Below are 18325 nucleotides of genomic sequence, written 5' to 3'. Positions count from 1 at the left end.
CCCATTTTAATGTGATATCTTCTATCGCATAATCCTCTATCTTTTTATTTCTTTGCTGTCATTAGAACATAGTTCCATCTCTCTCATCACGAACTAACATGTGAAAATATCAAATCCATATTCTTAAACTGTTAATAATAATTTCACCTTTGCTAGAAGATCACCAAATTTGTTTTTAGGAGTTAATGTTAGTATATGTCATAAACATTATGAAGTTCATATGTTAACTACGGTTGAGGTCTCGAGGGATATTGTTCTGCACTTGGCAATTGTAGTTCATTATTTTGACTTCAGTCTAAGCGTGCTCTTAAAAATGTACCTTTTCCTATGTACCCTTGGTAAGGTTGCTGCTTAGTGATCCAGAGGTTTACAGATTTAAATCTTGGTGACAGTTTCTCTGCTTGCTGGGGGTAAGATTGCTTACATTTATTTTCCTTTGACGCCACTAACTGGGAGCCTCAAGCTTTTGCGTGCTTGCCTTTGCTTGTGGATTTAACATTTTGTGAATGGTTTGTTGTATTTAATTAGCCTTACACTTTGTCTGTTGTTTTTCCATCAAAAACCATGTCTAGAAATGTTTACCTACAATTTGTTGCAATTTGACGCAAAATCTGCCGAGTGATGGTTGGAGTTAATATGCCCCCGTGTGCTCTTTAACAAAATTGGTTAATCTTAAACGGACTAGGATCCTCTCCAATTTTGTCAGAACTGGATGAAGTCTCAACCCTCACTTAGTTTTTATATTTAATAATTCTAGTTTTAATACATACAGCTAGAACATTGATGAGTGGTGTGATTTCAAAACTGGACACTATCCAGTCTTTTTTGTGGATCCATCTTACACTTGGTCTGTTTTGTTATTGTTCTGTGTAAATAATACGTTTATTCTAATAAATACCTGAGTGATATTTTTCTAAAGCATTTTTCTCATGCTATGTTCCTTCACTGGTGGGAATTTGGAATTAGATATTGCGTTTAATATTTCATGTATATTTGATCCTGTTTTGGGAGATTACGTTGGAGAACAGCACAGCTTGGACATCATTAGTTGCTAGTTGCTCGTTCAAGTCTTAAGGCAGCCTACTGTTTAATTTTATTTGTCTGGCATTCTTGTGTTCATAATTGGCCTTTTATTGCATTCTTGTCTGTGTAATTTGAATATCATGAAAATAGACACTTTAGTCTTCATGGTCCACCTTAATATTTTTGGGTCCAATGGAGTTCATAGGTATAAAAAGAAACCTTGTCAAATAGAATCCTTTTTTGATTATTTTTCGATTCTTAATATGATACACAAGAACCATTATTACAAAGAGTATTTATTATATACTTGGTATAAAATATGAATTGCTTGTTGAATAAACATGTAATATAACTTATAGAAATTTATAACAATATGAAAATTATATTAATAAATAATATCATAGAGATTTAACACTATTGTTTGTTGACATCTAATAATATTGTGTCAAAATATCACCAAATAAATCAGTTTCAAAATATGTTGTTGTTATTTTAAAGGATGTAATAGATCTATGTGAGAAGTCGACGTCAGTGTATACAAACACATTCTTTTATAATTAAAAAGACATTTAAACAACTGAAAGGAACAACTGGCAGATGATATAACTGAAGGAAATTAAGAGCAGAAACTAGTGGTGAACTTGTTTATGAGTTGACAACAGAACAGTTGTTCCGTATTTGTCCAGCAGAGTCAGTGAGGACCTCAATGTTTCCCATTCTCTTCATTGATTGTGCGAACTCTGTGAAGAACTTGGCTTCATTCACCAACTCTCCAGCTATATCTGCTGATTGATCCAGTGTTAGAAGGGCAGCGTCTGACTGGAACAGACCCTTCTTCTGGAGAAGGTTAGGATAATAGTCACTATCGAAATTGGTCGAGCTTCCAGGGTCCATTTCCACCGTTGTGGTGCTGTCACTAAGACTCTGGCATTTGGTCTTCAAGAACGCAGCATAGGTGGCATTCAAAGAAGGGTCTTGATCACCTTTCCCGGTGAAATTATAAAGCCTGTTACTGAACAAGTTGCAATGCCCAACTCCAATTGTGTGTGCCCCTAAGATATGAAAATCATATATATGGGTGTTAATTAGACTGTTAATTAATTAATGTGTACTGTATTAGCAATTAATATCATGAACCTTACCTGATAATACAACCAGATCGTGCAAAGTGAGACCTTTGCTAGCAAAACTCTGTCTGAGTTGGGTGAGGTTGAAGAAAGGTGCTGGGATATTTGCCAAGGCTTCGTTACTTGTCGATACCGTGCCATCTCTTCTACCAGTGAGAACTTCCCACATAGGTTTATTAAACTGAAAATTCTCAGGAAAACATGCTGTCAGGAAATAAGAATATATATATGTGTTGAAACAAATTCAAGATGTATGTAGTAGAACTAGAGTAGACATATGAAGAGTTAGCTTACTTGGACAGAAACAGCGTCTCTTGCTGCCAATGCCAGTATGTCAGCACAAGATACAGTTTTGGGACATTTTGCTTCCACTGCACTTTTTATGGCATCTATGACATCAAAGCCAGCCAAAGAAAGATTTGGAATAGCGTCCCTCTCTGCCGTGTTATTCGCAGTAGAGTTCAACAAAACCGACGCATCACAGCCCTGAAATGTCCGTTTGCAGTGAAACCATGTTATGCTATATATATATATACACACATTATCATTGTTACATAGCTCCAAAACATTTACCACTTTTGCATGTTGTAAAATTTGTGTACCAAAACTGGATAAAAATATCCCTTAAAAGAAAACATGAATACGTAAAACAATGGAATTGATAGTAATATGTTTGTATATACCCTGACAAAACAATCATGAAAATGCAATCTAATCAACTTGGCTGGCAAATTGGGATTAGCTGACACATGCTGTTGTGTTTGGCTCTTGATGATGTCCTCGGCTTGAGGGCAGGAATCGCGGTAGAAATTTTTCCTCAGGCTACCTCCTTGACAAACCCTAAGAAAAAGTGCAACACATAGCAAAATTCCGATCTTCATATTCAAATGAAACCCTTCTTAACTCACTCTCTTATAGTAAGTATATAGTGTTTATTAGCTTGAGAAATTGAATGCTTAGCTAGAAGGACCTTGCTCCCTTTTATAGACCTTATAAGTCACCATTCTAAAGCATATATTATGTATATTTTAGTTGTGTGGGAGAGGTTTCTTCTAGTTATGCGCAAATATAATTCCATGCATCTCTTCAATCATTGGACGCAATATGCATGCATAGGGCATAGCTATTAGCTATAGTTTCATTCTAATATGCACCAACCAATGAACAGTCATGACACGGTTTTGAAATTATTAGAATATAAAACCAAAGAATAATCAACTGAGTCTTTCAATTCTGTAGTGGTTAGAACATGCCAGCCTTGAATAATTGTATTCCTTTTTGTCATAATCTTCTTAGGTCAACCCCTTCCAAGTTTCTTGTATAGTTATAACTCTCTGAATTATGCATGTCTCTTAACATATATATCAAACGAATCATAGTGAGATGCAAACACAGAGAATTCTTAAAAGTTTAGTTTAGGAAACAACGTATGTGTTTTAATATTTAGATTGAGCCGTTTTGAAGCATTAACTTCCATTATTTTGCCAAAGAAAGAATAGCCGGGGACTGATTCCCATTATATATAACCACATTATATCGGAAATGTTCACACTTTTGAGTTCAATTATCAAAGTATGAACACGCAGCCTGAATTCGTTGGTTCAAGTAGTATCATCCGATCCCTTTAAATAAAGTCTTGTATGGAAACATCGTAGATGTGAAGATGTTTCGTGTTAATATTATATTATCTAACCAACTGTCGATATATGGTAAACAGTTCCTTACACAGTTCTGTTGTTTCTTGTGTTAGAAGGTAACAACTCAAATTATTTGCATTCGAAGGAAGGTTTAATTAAGGGGGGAAAAGAAATTTCATTAACCAAAGTCAATGGTTATCTGTGCATGGTTTTCGGGTTTGTCTTGTAGCCACCCTCTGCACATGGTTGCTGGCTTTAAGATGTTTTGTCTTTAGACACAAAATGGTTAGAGTATATTCATTTCACTTCTCTCAATAAGCACGTATATATCCTCGTTCTTGCACGATTGGACTATAAGCAGTACATAAAAGTCAATATTCTGCCAGAGGTTGAGATTATTACAGGTTTTATATAACATTATGTTTGTGATATAAAACATTTTTTAATATCTTGAGTGTTTTTTATTTTTGGTTCCATGAAAGAATGTGTTTACCTTAGGAAGGTACTTTACACTAAAAATGGGTTGTTAAGGCCTGTAATATGGTTAATATTTTCTTATCTTCATTTTGAATAAATAAAATAAAATTTGTAATAAGTTGGGTATATATGTACAGTTAAGATTCTTTTATTTTGTTTAAATGTTTTTGAGAATAAATAATATATATATATATATATATATATATATATATATATATATATATATATATATATATATATATATATATATATATATATATATTTGAGAACAAAATGTTTTGTGTATATGTGAAGCATTCAAATAATAGGGAAAAGTTGTCTTTTACCTCATCAAATTATCACTATTTGAATAAGAAAATTTTAGTATTGTTAAGTTAATAATTACATGACTGTAGGGAAATGATACAATACAGTTGTTTTCAGTATTGGTTTCAATTTTATAATTGAAACAAATTAAGAAGATATAAAATTGGAAGGGTTTTTGGTTTCGATTATAAATCGAAATAAAAAAAGTTAGTATTTTACTTTAGTTAAAATAGCTGAAGCCATTAAACTAAAAATAAAAAATAAAAAAAATTGTTCATATGGTTTTGATTGTAATCATAAATGAGATTATATATTCCTTTTTAATTTAAAATAATTATATAATTTAAAGGGTATTTGGTTTCGGTTTTTTCAAAATCAAAGTTAAAGACCTTTCAAATTAAATAATTTTTTTAAATCAAAAAGGGTTTATGATCTTGGTTTTCTTCATATCAAAGCAAATATCTTTTCATTTTTGGCTATTGGGATAACTTAAACATATTGTAGTTTTTTAAAATATTTTTTCTTAAAGGGTATTCGACTTTGGTTCTTAATGAATCGAAGCTGAATACCTATTTATGCTTCGATTATATAGATAATCAAAATCTAATGTTTTTTAAAGGTTTTTTTTTTCTGAAAGGGAATTTGCACTAGTGCAGAAATCACTTTAGACGCCCGTTATTTTGGGCTTTTTACGTCTGATCCGTATCGGACTTCTATATGGATGACGTTGATGAGACGTCTGACCTGTTTAGTCGGACGTCTATATAGACGTTCGACTAAACAGGTCTAACGTCTAAGACCCTAGAACAAATTTAGCCTCTGTAATTCATTGGACGTCTCTGTATACACTGACAGACGTCTATACACGTCCATGTGGCATTAACAGACGTCTAGGGGGTATTTTTTAAAAAACATTTATTTATTTTTGCAATAAAACCACACATGAAAAGCAGAAAATTGTCCCAGAACATTGTAATATTATATATCAACTCGTTTGAAGTTAACAAAGTACTAAAAAACAATCCAAAACCTAAAATATCAAAAGTTAAAGTTAAACTAAATCTAAATATGTTGAACAACAATAATAAATCTTCCTATTTAAGTCCATCTTTGCAGAAGATAAGTTGTTCACTCCTGTCTTATCTTCTTAATTGTGTCCTTTTAGTATAGCAGATGTACTCTTGAAGCGCTGCAAAATGAACAAAGATGCATTATGTACCTATCTTACAACAAAGTTAAGTTGTTAGAAACTAAGAATCTAAATAAGTTAAGCATCATTACCTCATTTCAGTCATCTATAATGACAGCTCGAATGATGGTCTTAATCTAAGACATGACATAGTAGCCACATTCTCATGAATCTAGTTGCTTGTTACACTAAAATGACAAACTAAATAGTCAAGCATTTAGATCATTCAATAACTAGTAAAATAAATTAGAACTATAAATAACTTACAACGTTTGATTACAGGACATATACTAGTTGACCTCGGTTTTTATCCATTACTCTATTTACATTGAAAACACAAGGTAATATTAATATAACTATATTTATCATAAAAATTGAAGGTCAAAATGAATTTGAAACATAAAAAGAGAAACACTTACCCTTGAAGCATGTTTCTCAAGTCATTTTTCATCTTCCTGTGCAGCAAACAAAACCATACAATTTTACATTGTTTGGGAATGATGAGCATCAGCTACCAATAAGGCCTATCATGATTCATAAATAGTTAGTAAACTAATTAAGAAAACTTTAATGAAATTTTACATCAAGCAACCCATACCCATCAATGTATGGCGCAAAATATATGTCTATGTTTGACTCAACTATTCATGTTTCCAAACTGTCCAATCGGACAATTCAAAATTTAACACAAACGATTAAAAGATTAATCGTTTGTGTTAAATTTCAAACGGGAACTAAGTTTCACTCAATTAGATACTAATAATCTAACATACCAATCATAACAACACAACAACACTTTATCACATGCATATTCAAAAGCCAATAACATGCATACGTAAAAACCAATAACATGCATACACAAAAGTCAATAACATGTATATATCCAAAAGCCAACAACATGCAAATCCAAAAGTCAACAACATGCAAATTCGACGGTTAATAACATGCATATTCGAAAGTTAATAACATGCATATCCAAATGCCAAAAACATGTATACCGAAAAGCCATAACATGCATAGACAAAAACTTTTAAACAAGAATGCTAACATTCTTAACCGATTACAAACGTAATGGAGGAATTGGAGGAGTGGAAAACGCAAACAAATGTTGTCCAAAACATAAGAAATTTTCGCCCAAGGAAACGAGCAAAACTGCACCAAAACACAATGAAAACTCACTTTAATCGATTCAAATGGAAGATAATCCATCAAAGACTAATTTAATTGGAGTAAAAGTAAGTTTAAACGGTCCAAAAGAGAAAAAACTTACCCAAAAATGCAAAGCCGCGAGAGAAAACGCGAGGAAGAAGATGATGAATAGTGCGCGTAACTACCCCGAGTTCGCGCAAAGTGTAATAAACAACATTAAACATCGGGGACCTCCCCCATCGGACATTTATAGAGACATCAGACGTCTGACACATGGGTCCCGGATGTCTATGTGTATTTAAAAAATTAAATTTTGTGGAGGCTATATATGTCCGATATATGGGGCCCGGTAGCCTATACAGACATCACACATTCGACATAGGGGCCCAGACGTCTACAATGTGAAATAAAATTACTTTTGTTATTCTTTGCCACCATCAGACGTCCGATTTAGGGGCCCAAACGTCTAAAGTAGTGGACAGGGCAAATTTTTAGCTACCTGTCACGTCTTTAGGCGTCAGACATAGGAGCCCGGATGTCTACACTGCGAAATAAAATGACTTTTGGTATTTTTACCCCCATCAGACGTCGGGGACTATGATAACAGTTGAAAAACTGTTATTTTCATGCTTAAAATTGACACAAAAAGCAACCTTTACACTTAGAAACTAGCTTGAAATCATACTTTTACCCATATTTTTAGAAATAAGAGAGCTGGACAGGTTTATGCTTGATTTCAGTGTTTTTGTGCAGGTTTTAAGGTGAATTTAGTGAAAGAAGTGAAGAAGGAGAGAGATGGAATCAGAAAAGTCAACCAGAAACCAGAAAAGTCAACCAGTCAACCAGAAAAGTCAACCAGTCAACCAAAAAGTCAACCAGTCAACCAGAATACGAAAAAAGTCAACCAGACGAGTTTTGGGCCAGTTTTATGCGATTTTATGATCTGTTTGGGCCTGGACCCGTTTTCTATTATTTTTATGTCCTATTTAAAGACCTAGATGTCTTAGGGTTGGTATCTTTGGCAGAAACAAAGCAAACACTCTCTTCTCCACCTCTTTGAAGGAGGATCTTGGATGCTCAGGCTACCTCTTCACCTTTCTAGGGTTTTATCTTTCATTCTTTCATTATTGTTCATCTAGGTTCACCATGAATATGGTGAACTAAACCTTGTATGTTTGTTGGGGAATCAATGTAATCTTTTGAAGCTCTCATATATGGAATTTTTGCTTGCATCTTAATCTAAGACTTATGCTTTCTTTCATCATTAGTTAGGGTTTTTCCTCTTTGCTCAATGCTTGCTTTGTTTAACTCATTCAATGCATGATTATTGGTTTTGTCGATACGGGAACGTACGGGGAAGTCTAGATCCGGGGAATTTCTCCCAATAGTATATTGGTTGCCTTAAGCTCCTGTGCTAAAAAAACTAATTATTAGGAATGCTAGGAATCGTATGAACTCGTAATTAGGGAGAAGCCTTCTTGAAAGGTAATTTAGAGAGTGGCATTAACAATGATGACTTGAATGTTGAATTCCTAAAATATATGAGAGTGGATAAGATGAAATTGACCCCCAACAACATATTCATCAATATATTTCATTGAAAGTGTTTGTCTTTTGTTTTAGCCATTGATCAACCTCATGCATACATGTTTATTTTCGTCTTTTGCATAGTAAAATCCAATTATTTTGTTCTTAAGTCTTAGCTAATCAACAAATCACATAAGTAAACTAGGCCGTGAGTCCTTTGGGAGAACGATACTTGGTCTTACCGAGTTTATTACTTGAAACGATTCGGTCATACTTGCCGATTGTTAAACAAGTTTGTGACATCATATTTTGGTGATCATAAATTTTTTCCATCAGACTAGCCAGGTCGGACGTCTACAACATTAACTTATTTACAAAAGTGCCGCCGGTCATTTTTTACGTGGGATATTCGAGGGTCGAACGTCTAAAGGGTGACGTTAAAGGCCTTTTCTGCACTAGTATTGGTTTTGATTATGACCTGAATCGAAGTCGAATACTCCTTTTTGTTTTGGTTTTGGTTATAATCGAAGTCTAATATTAGCATTTTTTTTAAATATTTTTTTTCAAACTACATATTAAATCTGCACAAAATCTAGAACAGAAACAAAATAAATAAGAATATAGATAGTTGTAAATGTGGTAAATGCTCATAAAACCTTACAAATTATGATATCGTTATAACAATTAAATATTATTGTACATTTCTTATTAGATATTTTGTACAAGTTTTCCTTAAATAATGAATGAACTTATCGAAAATTAATATAAGACTCTTGAATTTCTACACAAAATATAATAATTTCAATTAATATATAAAAAGACAAAGTTGTAAAGTATTTGATTCAATGCTATTATTAGTGTTTCCCAACTAGTTGTAATACGGGTACAAATAATGATTGTCATTCAATGCGTTACATAGTAACCACGCTCATATGAGTTGATTTGTTTATTACACTACAATATATCAACATAATTATAAATAATTAAATAATATCGTTGGAACAAAACAATTATAAATATATGGTCTAAAATACCAAACATTGAGGAACAATCATGCAAGCTTTTTAACCTTAATAGTTGATTTCCCTAACAACATTACATGTATTGTAATTGAACTATGAAAAATAGAATGTTTTAGGATACACTTATATAATAAAGAAAGTTTATAACATTGAGGTTTTTACCAATCTATTACTTGTCTAAGATGGTTGGGGAGACTTGAAAAAGAGCAAAACTTCCCTTGAGGAAATTTCCCTTAAAATCCTTGTAAGAGGTGTTGAAAAACGTGAAAAGTTGTCTCTCCTTGATTGAAATGAGGGAAACCCAAGGTTGGTTGGGGTGCGGCAAGACCCGAAAAAAATAGAGAAAAGAAGCTGGAGTGGGACAAAGGGCGAGAGTTGCGCAGACGACCGAGAAGGCTTGCATAAAAGCCCAACCGTTCGCATGCAGTTGGGTAGGCGCCATGTTGAGTTCCCTTAGAACGCCCATTTGAAAATTTGAAAAAGGCCAAGAGGAATCTGAGGTCACGGAACAAGTAGGAATATGCATAGAAAAAGTTTGAGGCATACCCTTCCCGATCGTGGCACGCCCGCTCGTTCAACTGACAGAGCGCCACTTTAAAGAAGTCTGCATCGCCAGCCGCCTTCACGAAGCTAAGCCTATTGACTAGCTCCTTTAGCGTGCGTCTGGTGATGACGGAGGAAGCATAAAGTTTTACCCTGTGGGGAGCCCAGTCATAGCCGACGACATCAGGCAGAGCTTTGCTCCTTCCGTCCCACGCGCCGGCATAATCCATGTTTATTCCCACCTCCTCCTTTCCACTATCTTCAAGCAGGCGGGAAGAATTCTCAGAGGCTGGGGTTTCAACCTAGTGATCGGCGGGAGGGTTTCTCTTGTTGGCGGAATCGAAGTTGGTAGAGGAAGAAGAAGCAATAGCGCCATCAGCATACCCCACACCTTTTCTCCTGGAGAACTCAGAAGCAACTGAAGATGACATAATTTACCTGGAAGACTGAGTTTGAAGCTTTGGAAAGGGGGAAAGGTAGGGAAAACGCTCGGTAGTCAGAGAGCTCGAGGGAAAAAGTGAAAATATGAGATGACCCTACCCTTATTTATAGGGGTAAAGGTGGTTCATTAAACTCATCTAGAGTGTCCAAAGGGAAAAGATCTGACGATTCAAATGTCGTGACGTTATGTCTTACAAATTTTCCCGCTCTTTTTACAGTCGCGACTCTTCGACTCCCGCTTTTCCTGCCATTTTACAAATATAGAAGGGATGTGACGATTGATGAGTTGTAATGGCCCATGAAACAAGAGAACCCAAAATCGATCGGTTAATACTTCAAAACCCTACGCAATATTTAAAATTTTGCTAGGGCTTGGGGGGCCTATGTTACTACGGGCTTATAGCTGACCGATCGGGTACGGTGACAAATTGGATGGAAAGGACCGAACGGTTGACGTGCCAGAAAGCATCTCATGATCGCTCGGTTCCGATAACCATTGAGCAGAGTTAATGCGCAATTAATGTCACAACGACAGCTGTTAAGTGGTTAAGGTTTGCATTAATTACCATTAAAAGGTAAATGATGACAATTATTCCGAGACCAAAGGAACATTCAGCCTATAGAGAGATTACCTCTAACACTGATTAATTTAAGACAAAGTATGATTATTATCAATTGGACCATAATTAGGCCATCACTAATCCAAAACTCATTCCAAAATTTATAAATACATGTTTGAGGTTAAAAGATAAATGATGACAATTAATACGCATTAATAATTTGAACCGTCAAATCTTTATTGACTTTGGTATCATAGTACCTTTTAGAGGTAACTTTCAAATATAACAAACTAATGATAAGGACTAGTGATAGTGTAACAACGAACATTTGGATAATTAATAACTAAATATAATAATAAACCGTTTACCGCGACTTGGCATCCAAACGTAAAATTTTGCTTGAACTTTTATTTAAAAGTGTGAAAAGGTTAAAGGAGATTAGAAGAACCATTTTGGAATGAAAATCCATTAAAAATGTGTTGCTCACTTTCTTATATTAATGGATTGAGCACCATTATGCGGAGAGAAGCACTGAATATCACATGAATAAAATAATTTTAAAAAATAGGTTTAGGATAGGACGTTAAACTTATAAGAGATATAAGTAGAATTTATATAAAAAAGAAAAAGTAAAGTAAACTTATAAACGTAAATTTTGGATTTAGAGTGGAGATTTCTTCAATAAAAAGAAAGTACATTCATTAGTATTTGTACTTTCCTTTACAGAGTTTAACATATTACAAATTAAAAAATCCAATAAAAAAAGTATATTGAAATTTTAAAAATATTTAAATTAGTAAAATATATGTTTAGCATTCTTTCTATTTCCAACTCTGATGCTAAAAAGTATATATATATATATATATATATATATGTAAACCATGCTTATTTATAAAATATTATAAAAAACGTTAAATATATACAAATATTTTCCTAAAATACTTAGGTTAGATGTATTTTTTCACTTTAAGCATAAAAATTTCAATTCTTTATTATAAACAAAAAAAAATTGTTAAGCAAATCAAACATAATTTGGTCTGTAAGAAATTAATTTTCTATTATGAGTTAGAATACTCAAAATAATTTACATCTTTTAGATAATTGATATAATTTTTCTATCACATCAATTACATTTTATGAATCATTCACTAATATTTTATTCTCATTTTTCTAAAACCCAAATAATCTTCTTTTTTCACTTTCTTTTTTAAAACCCAAATAATCTTATGTTATTATATTTATAAGTGTTTCATAAGCTAAATAAAGACAACCTTATCTGAAAATTTGGTTAATTACTCATAAATATCTTAACCGCTTAAAATATCTTTAATAAGATATTTTATCCAATAAATAATTTTAATCATACTATACATGTATATTACGAACAATGACAATGAAATTCATTATTAATTTATAAAAGTTGTCCCACATTTTTTTTATTTTTGAAATTTGAATATTTGGTTTTGGGAGGGAGTAATGTGTGTCTCAGATAAGATCTTAAATGAACATGAGTGTGCTATATAATATAACATAACTTTTTTTTATGAGAAAATATATTATATGTATGCACAAATCAATCTAATGCAAAGATGCAGGTATCAGATTTATGGTCCCACACCATAATGATCCATGTTGGGGAGTCAAATTGGATCGGCAATCACTCAAATTTCTTCCGCTCCTTGTCTCCATTCCATAGCTCTGGCCCGGTTGGCTCTTTTTCCATTGGATTCTTTATTTTTCAAACTACAACCAGTTTCATTATTTCCTTTTTTTTTAGTTTATCTTTTTTATACTTAATATTACATATAGATGAATATTATATATTAATATATTATGAATTATTAATGAATCTGTAAAATTTATTAATAAATTAGAATTTTTATTATAAATAAAAATAGTTGTTGATAATGAATTTGTTAATAAAATTTGTTAATAATTTGTAATGTTTATTAAGACCAATAATTTTCATTGATAAATTTTCTCAATAAAATGAAAATTGGTGATTCAATTTTTTAAAATTCGTCTATAAATTTGTTAATATTTAATTTTTCAAGTCATAAGTAATTTTATCAGTAAATTCGTTACGAAATTTATTGTTAATTTAATCTTTTAAAATTCACAGTAAACTCGTCAATAAATTAATTGAAAATAAATTGGGGGAAGAAAATAATAAGGATGATAACGACACAAAGGAAGAGGAGAGAGAAAAAGAAAGAGGAGAAATAAGGAAAGAGAATGAAGAGAAGGGAAAAAAAATTAAATTACAATATTTATTAATGAATATTTAGCAACAGTCAAAATATATCAATAAATAATTACATCTGGATATCTAATCACGAATAAGTACTGACAAATTTTAGATATAAATAATTATTGATGAATTATTATTTATAAAATTTTAATTGTTGATAATTATTAATATATCAAATAACATTTTGTTAATAAATTTTTTATTATTGATAAATTATTGATGATTTTGATTTATTAATAAATATTTGACAAAATTTGTCCCTTAATAAATTCTTTTTTTAAGTATTTTATAATTAAAATATGTCAGAGTTCATTTAAAACGCACTTAGGATTTGTTTTAGTGGAGTTCACGTGTCAAGAGGGGGGTTCGACACTTAGATGACGGACGCCGAGTGTTAAGCGAAGAGGATCCGGAAATCAGATAGTGGAAGACAGGTGTCGACAGATGAGCGGACGCTCGTTTTGACGTGGTAAGGAGAACTTGATTTTTAAAAAATTCATGTCACACTCTCTGCATGCACCCTTTTTTTCCAGATTCTGAAAATCTCATTTTTCTCCTCCTTCTCTCTAAATCTCCTTCATCTTCTCTCTACGAAATCTCACCCTTTCTCTTCTCCGATCTCCGTTCAGCCACCGTAGAAGCACTTCCGACGTCAAGAACTTCAGTTTGAACCGATCGGTTTCGGGTTCTGAATTGGTAAGTTCTTCTTCTCCTTTAGCCATTCGTTTTCTGGCACATGTAAACCAATATTATGGTTGCATGAGTTCATCTCGTTCTGAGCCATTTCTGGTCTTTTGTTTGGTTTAGTTTTGGAGAAGTATTGAGCATTGAGGGTAGAAGGACTTGTAGTAGGGCGAACCGTATTTCTGCCTCTAGGAACGTTCGATCACGCTCAGAGGTAAGGGAAGCTTATCTAATTTAATTTGTATGTTGTTGTATTGCATGAACGTTCGTTGAGTTGCTAAATTAAAATGAAGCATGATTATTGAGATGTTTGACTATATGAAATATGATGGTTGCTATGTTCTGATGTATGAAGTATATGAAATTTACTATGATATGAATGTATGAAATTATGAAGATATATGGTGAGAATTGAATTGAGATAAATGATTTCCAAGTATGAATTTCCCCTATGAAAGAGTACGTTCGTCACTGAACGATCCTTGACCGTTCGAGTTTTTCTAGTGAACTTGGTTGGAATTGGATTCTTTCATTTGGGAAGAATCCTAGTTGAGGACGAGCGTCTTCGTTTCGAGATACTATGCATGAGCGTTCGGCCAAGCATAGTTATTTCTTAGTATTCGGTTATAAACTTAAGTTTTTGTGTGTATATATTATATATATATATATATATATATATATATATATATATATATATATATATATATATATATATATATATATGTATGTATTTGTATATTTTCGTTTGTTCTTAAACACTATTCCAAATCGTATATTATTATATTTATCAAGTCTTCTACTATAAGTTGAGTAGTGCTCGGTCTTACACCAAGCGCTCGTACTGAGTAGTGCTCGGTCTTACACCAAGCGCTCGTATTGAGTAATGCTCGGTCTTACACCAAGCGCTCATTCTCTTTTCTTTTATGATCTATCTTGATGAAAATAGCGTTCGTCCAACTTCAATAGAGTTTTCTCTCTACCGTGCTCGGTCATTGACTGGCATTCGGTTTTCTTGATGGCTAAATTCAAATAAGCTAAGTATTTATAAGCATACGGTTTCATCATGTGAATTCTTCTAAGTATTATTCTTTGAAGTGTCCGTATTCATTAGTTTCGGCCTAGAGTCTTAACATTTGGAATGGTCTTTGCGGTGTTCTGTTTGAGCTCTCAAGAGTCAGTTCATTTAATTGGCTCACTTTGTAAGTAACGTTCGTTCTAGTCGTTCTTGTGATATATGATTGTACTCGATTTCTTTCGCAACCCGATAAAAACCTCTCAGTCTTAATCTGTTCTGGAACTAGAGACCTTTCTGTCTCGCTCCAAGTATTCGTTCTTGTTCTGAGTTAGGATTGAACGTTCGGTATTTAGTGTTCTTAATAATCTTTGTACAAAGGTGAAATTGAGATGATTGATAATGAAAGATGAAGAGAATATGATATGGATGAAATGTTTTGGATTATGGACGAGCGTTCCGGGGAGGAATGACTCATGAATGTATATTGGAATTGGTAAAGTATGAATGTGGGCATGCTAAGCTGGTGGTTCATCCTGATGTTCCGTGATTACTCGTCCTCACGTAAAGGAGGGTAAGTCATGTGTGGGAACGGCAAGAGGTCCTAGTCCTTATGGTTAATTTGGGCAGATAGGACTAACCTCGGGTGGCAGCTGTTGAGGGTATCCCAATTACTACATCACTCGGGTGCACGAACGTCGTAGCTACACAGATTTCATATAGTCCGGACAATCAGTCTAGTATTAGGCTTTGCATGAACGAATGATGAATTATCTTGTTTGATTGATTGTGTGAAATATATGTTTATACATGAATTAAATTACATAGGCTTACCTTATTTCCTATCTTATCATGTATTCCCGTTCGTTTGTCCTTGTCATTGCGATGATCACCCTATGGGTGGGAGCAGAAGGAGAAGAGTTGTTGGATGAAGCATTAGAAGAGACGGACGTGAAGGTTGAACCTTATGACTCTCGGTCAGTTGTTGGCCTACTCTTTTGTAGGAGCGTTCGGTCATACGTTTACTCTATCTTTTGATGTGACCGTTAAGCATAGGTAGAGTTATAAGTCGTTCGTCCTATATTTGTAGCCAATTGTACAATTTTAATTCCCTGTTATTTTTGTTAAGGTCGTTCGACCTTAACCGTACGTCCTATCTTTTGTAAGAATTGAGTTGTAATATTATTATATGTGATCATTCTATTATATGGTTTTACATTGTATTTTTGGGATGTCACAAAATAAAATTGTAAAAATAAATATAATCTGATTTATTATTAGCCTCTAAAAAAGCAAAATAAAATAAACAAAGTCATCATGTTAGACAAACTCAAATTGCATTATGCTAAGAGATGGATTGACCAAACCATCATATTAGCGCACTACATACACACTTGTGTGATAGCTTTTAAGTCTTTTTAATTAGTCAACTTATATCTCTAATTAAATAACTTATAAAAATATTTATTTTATATTTTAATTATTTTACTGTGATTACTAGCTATAATGAATTGCTGATAAATTAATCATATCAAACCGTTCCACTGAATTATAAGTCACTCTAATAAACTTAACCGCGGCTCTTTAGTTATAATACACTGATAAGTTAAATAAATTTTTAATGCAAATGAATATATGATAATTAGAAGCATTTTCTTGCGTAGTTGATGAGATATGTCAGACCTCGTAAATATGCACCCAAAACCCACCTGTCTAATCTCATTAAAACGCACCCAAAACCCCTCTACGCTGACGCCAAGTGTCAAGAAACGAGAATAGCGCTTGTACTGAGTAGTGCTCGGTCTTACACCAAGCGCTCGTATTCGTTCTTATATAATCTATATTGATGAAGAATAGCGTTCGTCCAAATTCAGTAAATCCTTTTATCGTGTTCGGTCATTGACGGGCATCAGGTTTCTGTAATTGAATTATTCTAAATATGATTATTTAACGTCTTGATGTGTTTATATTCAATTGGATCCGGCCTAGAGCCTACGTACTTACTCTATTCTTTGAGTGTGGGTCAGAACTCACGAGAGTCAGTTCATTCAACTGATTCACGTGGTAAATAGCGTTCGCCATATAGGGTATATTATGGTAATCGGTCTTATTCTATTCTGGACGGGAGATTTATCGCTCTCGTTCCTACGTTCGTCCTCATTATGAAGAGGGATGAACGTTCGGTAATTTATGTCCTTGGAATGGATGGTGGAAATGATATTAAAGTGAAAGATTATAAAAGATGAATTTGAGAAATGTGATAATGAAAGATGGAAATTGAGAATGATTGTGTACGAAATAAGAAGAGAATGTGATATGAATGAAATGATGTGAAGTTGAACGAGCGTTCCAGGGAGGAACGACTCTTGGATGAATATTGATATCGTAAAGTATGAATGTGGACAAAGCTGAGCTGACGATTCATCCTGATGTTCCGTGAGTACTCGTCCTCACGTAGAGGGGGTACGTCATGCGTGGGAACGACAGGAGGTCCTAGTCCTTAGGGGTACTTTGGACGGAACGGACTAACCTCGGGTGGCAGCTGATGAGAATTCCAGTTACTACATCACCCGGGTGCACGAACGTCGTAGCTACACAGAATTCATACAGTCCGGACAGTCGGTCTAGTATCAGGGTTTTGATTGAATTGTTTATTGGAATGAAATTGAATGTGCTTGCATATGAAAATGTATGTTATTACTTGAATTAAATTACATAAGCTTACCCTGTGTTTTTCCTTGTGTTGTCTCGTTTGTACGTCCGTCCTTGTCGTTGCAATGATCATCCGTGTGGATGTGAGCAGAAGGAGACGCACTGCTGGAAGAGGCGTTGGAAGAGCAATATCTGGAAGAAGAGAACTTGGTGGATGTTGAAGTTAAGACCGAACAGTAGGACGTTCGATCAGTAGAGTAGTTTTGGTAAGGTGATCGTTCGATCACCCTTTTCCTTTCTTTTCTATGACCGTTCGGTGTTGGTTTTGTAAACCGTTAGGTCAAAGTTTCTCTTAAGTTGTACAGTTTTAGTTTGAAGTTATGTAAGGCCGTTCGGCCATAACGGTACTCCCTTTTTAATGTTAAGAGTGATCTGAGTTATTATTAATTGTTAATATTCTATTATATGATTTATTACTATATTTTTGGGATGTTACAAGATACACTATTTTAGATATTATCTTTATCTTTTAGTTAATTTATTATTATTTATTTATATTTTAGGTTTAGTCTATATTTTTTTGTTATAAATAATATATATATATATATATATATATATATATATATATGGGTTAAATATGTTTTTAGTCCCTAAACTATTGGCTGTTTTTGGTTTTCGTCCCTCTTTCAAAGTAAGCTACAATTTGGTCCTCATTCTTTTCGAAA

The 18325-nt window shown here is 33.4% G+C and overlaps 1 protein-coding gene across 1 annotated transcript; it reads right to left on the bottom strand.

Moving 5' to 3' along the window:
* Positions 1–1557: 1557 nt before the first annotated feature.
* LOC148194347 (peroxidase 3-like) lies at positions 1558–3123 on the bottom strand. Its single transcript, XM_088096958.1, has 4 exons — positions 2834–3123; positions 2445–2636; positions 2166–2331; positions 1558–2075 (listed from the first exon to the last, which is right to left on the bottom strand). Exons 1-4 carry the CDS (start codon positions 3029–3031, stop codon positions 1669–1671), a joined length of 963 nt encoding a protein of 320 aa, XP_087953084.1. The 5' UTR covers positions 3032–3123; the 3' UTR covers positions 1558–1668.
* Between the last annotated feature and the right edge of the window lie 15202 nt (positions 3124–18325).

Source organism: Vigna umbellata, chromosome 8 (genome assembly GCF_029865625.1).
Source record: "Vigna umbellata cultivar VRB3 chromosome 8, Vumbellata_1.0, whole genome shotgun sequence".
Lineage (NCBI taxonomy): Eukaryota > Viridiplantae > Streptophyta > Magnoliopsida > Fabales > Fabaceae > Vigna > Vigna umbellata.
The sequence above is the reverse complement of the archived record's forward strand: the minus strand, read 5'-3'. Positions and strand labels throughout refer to the sequence as shown.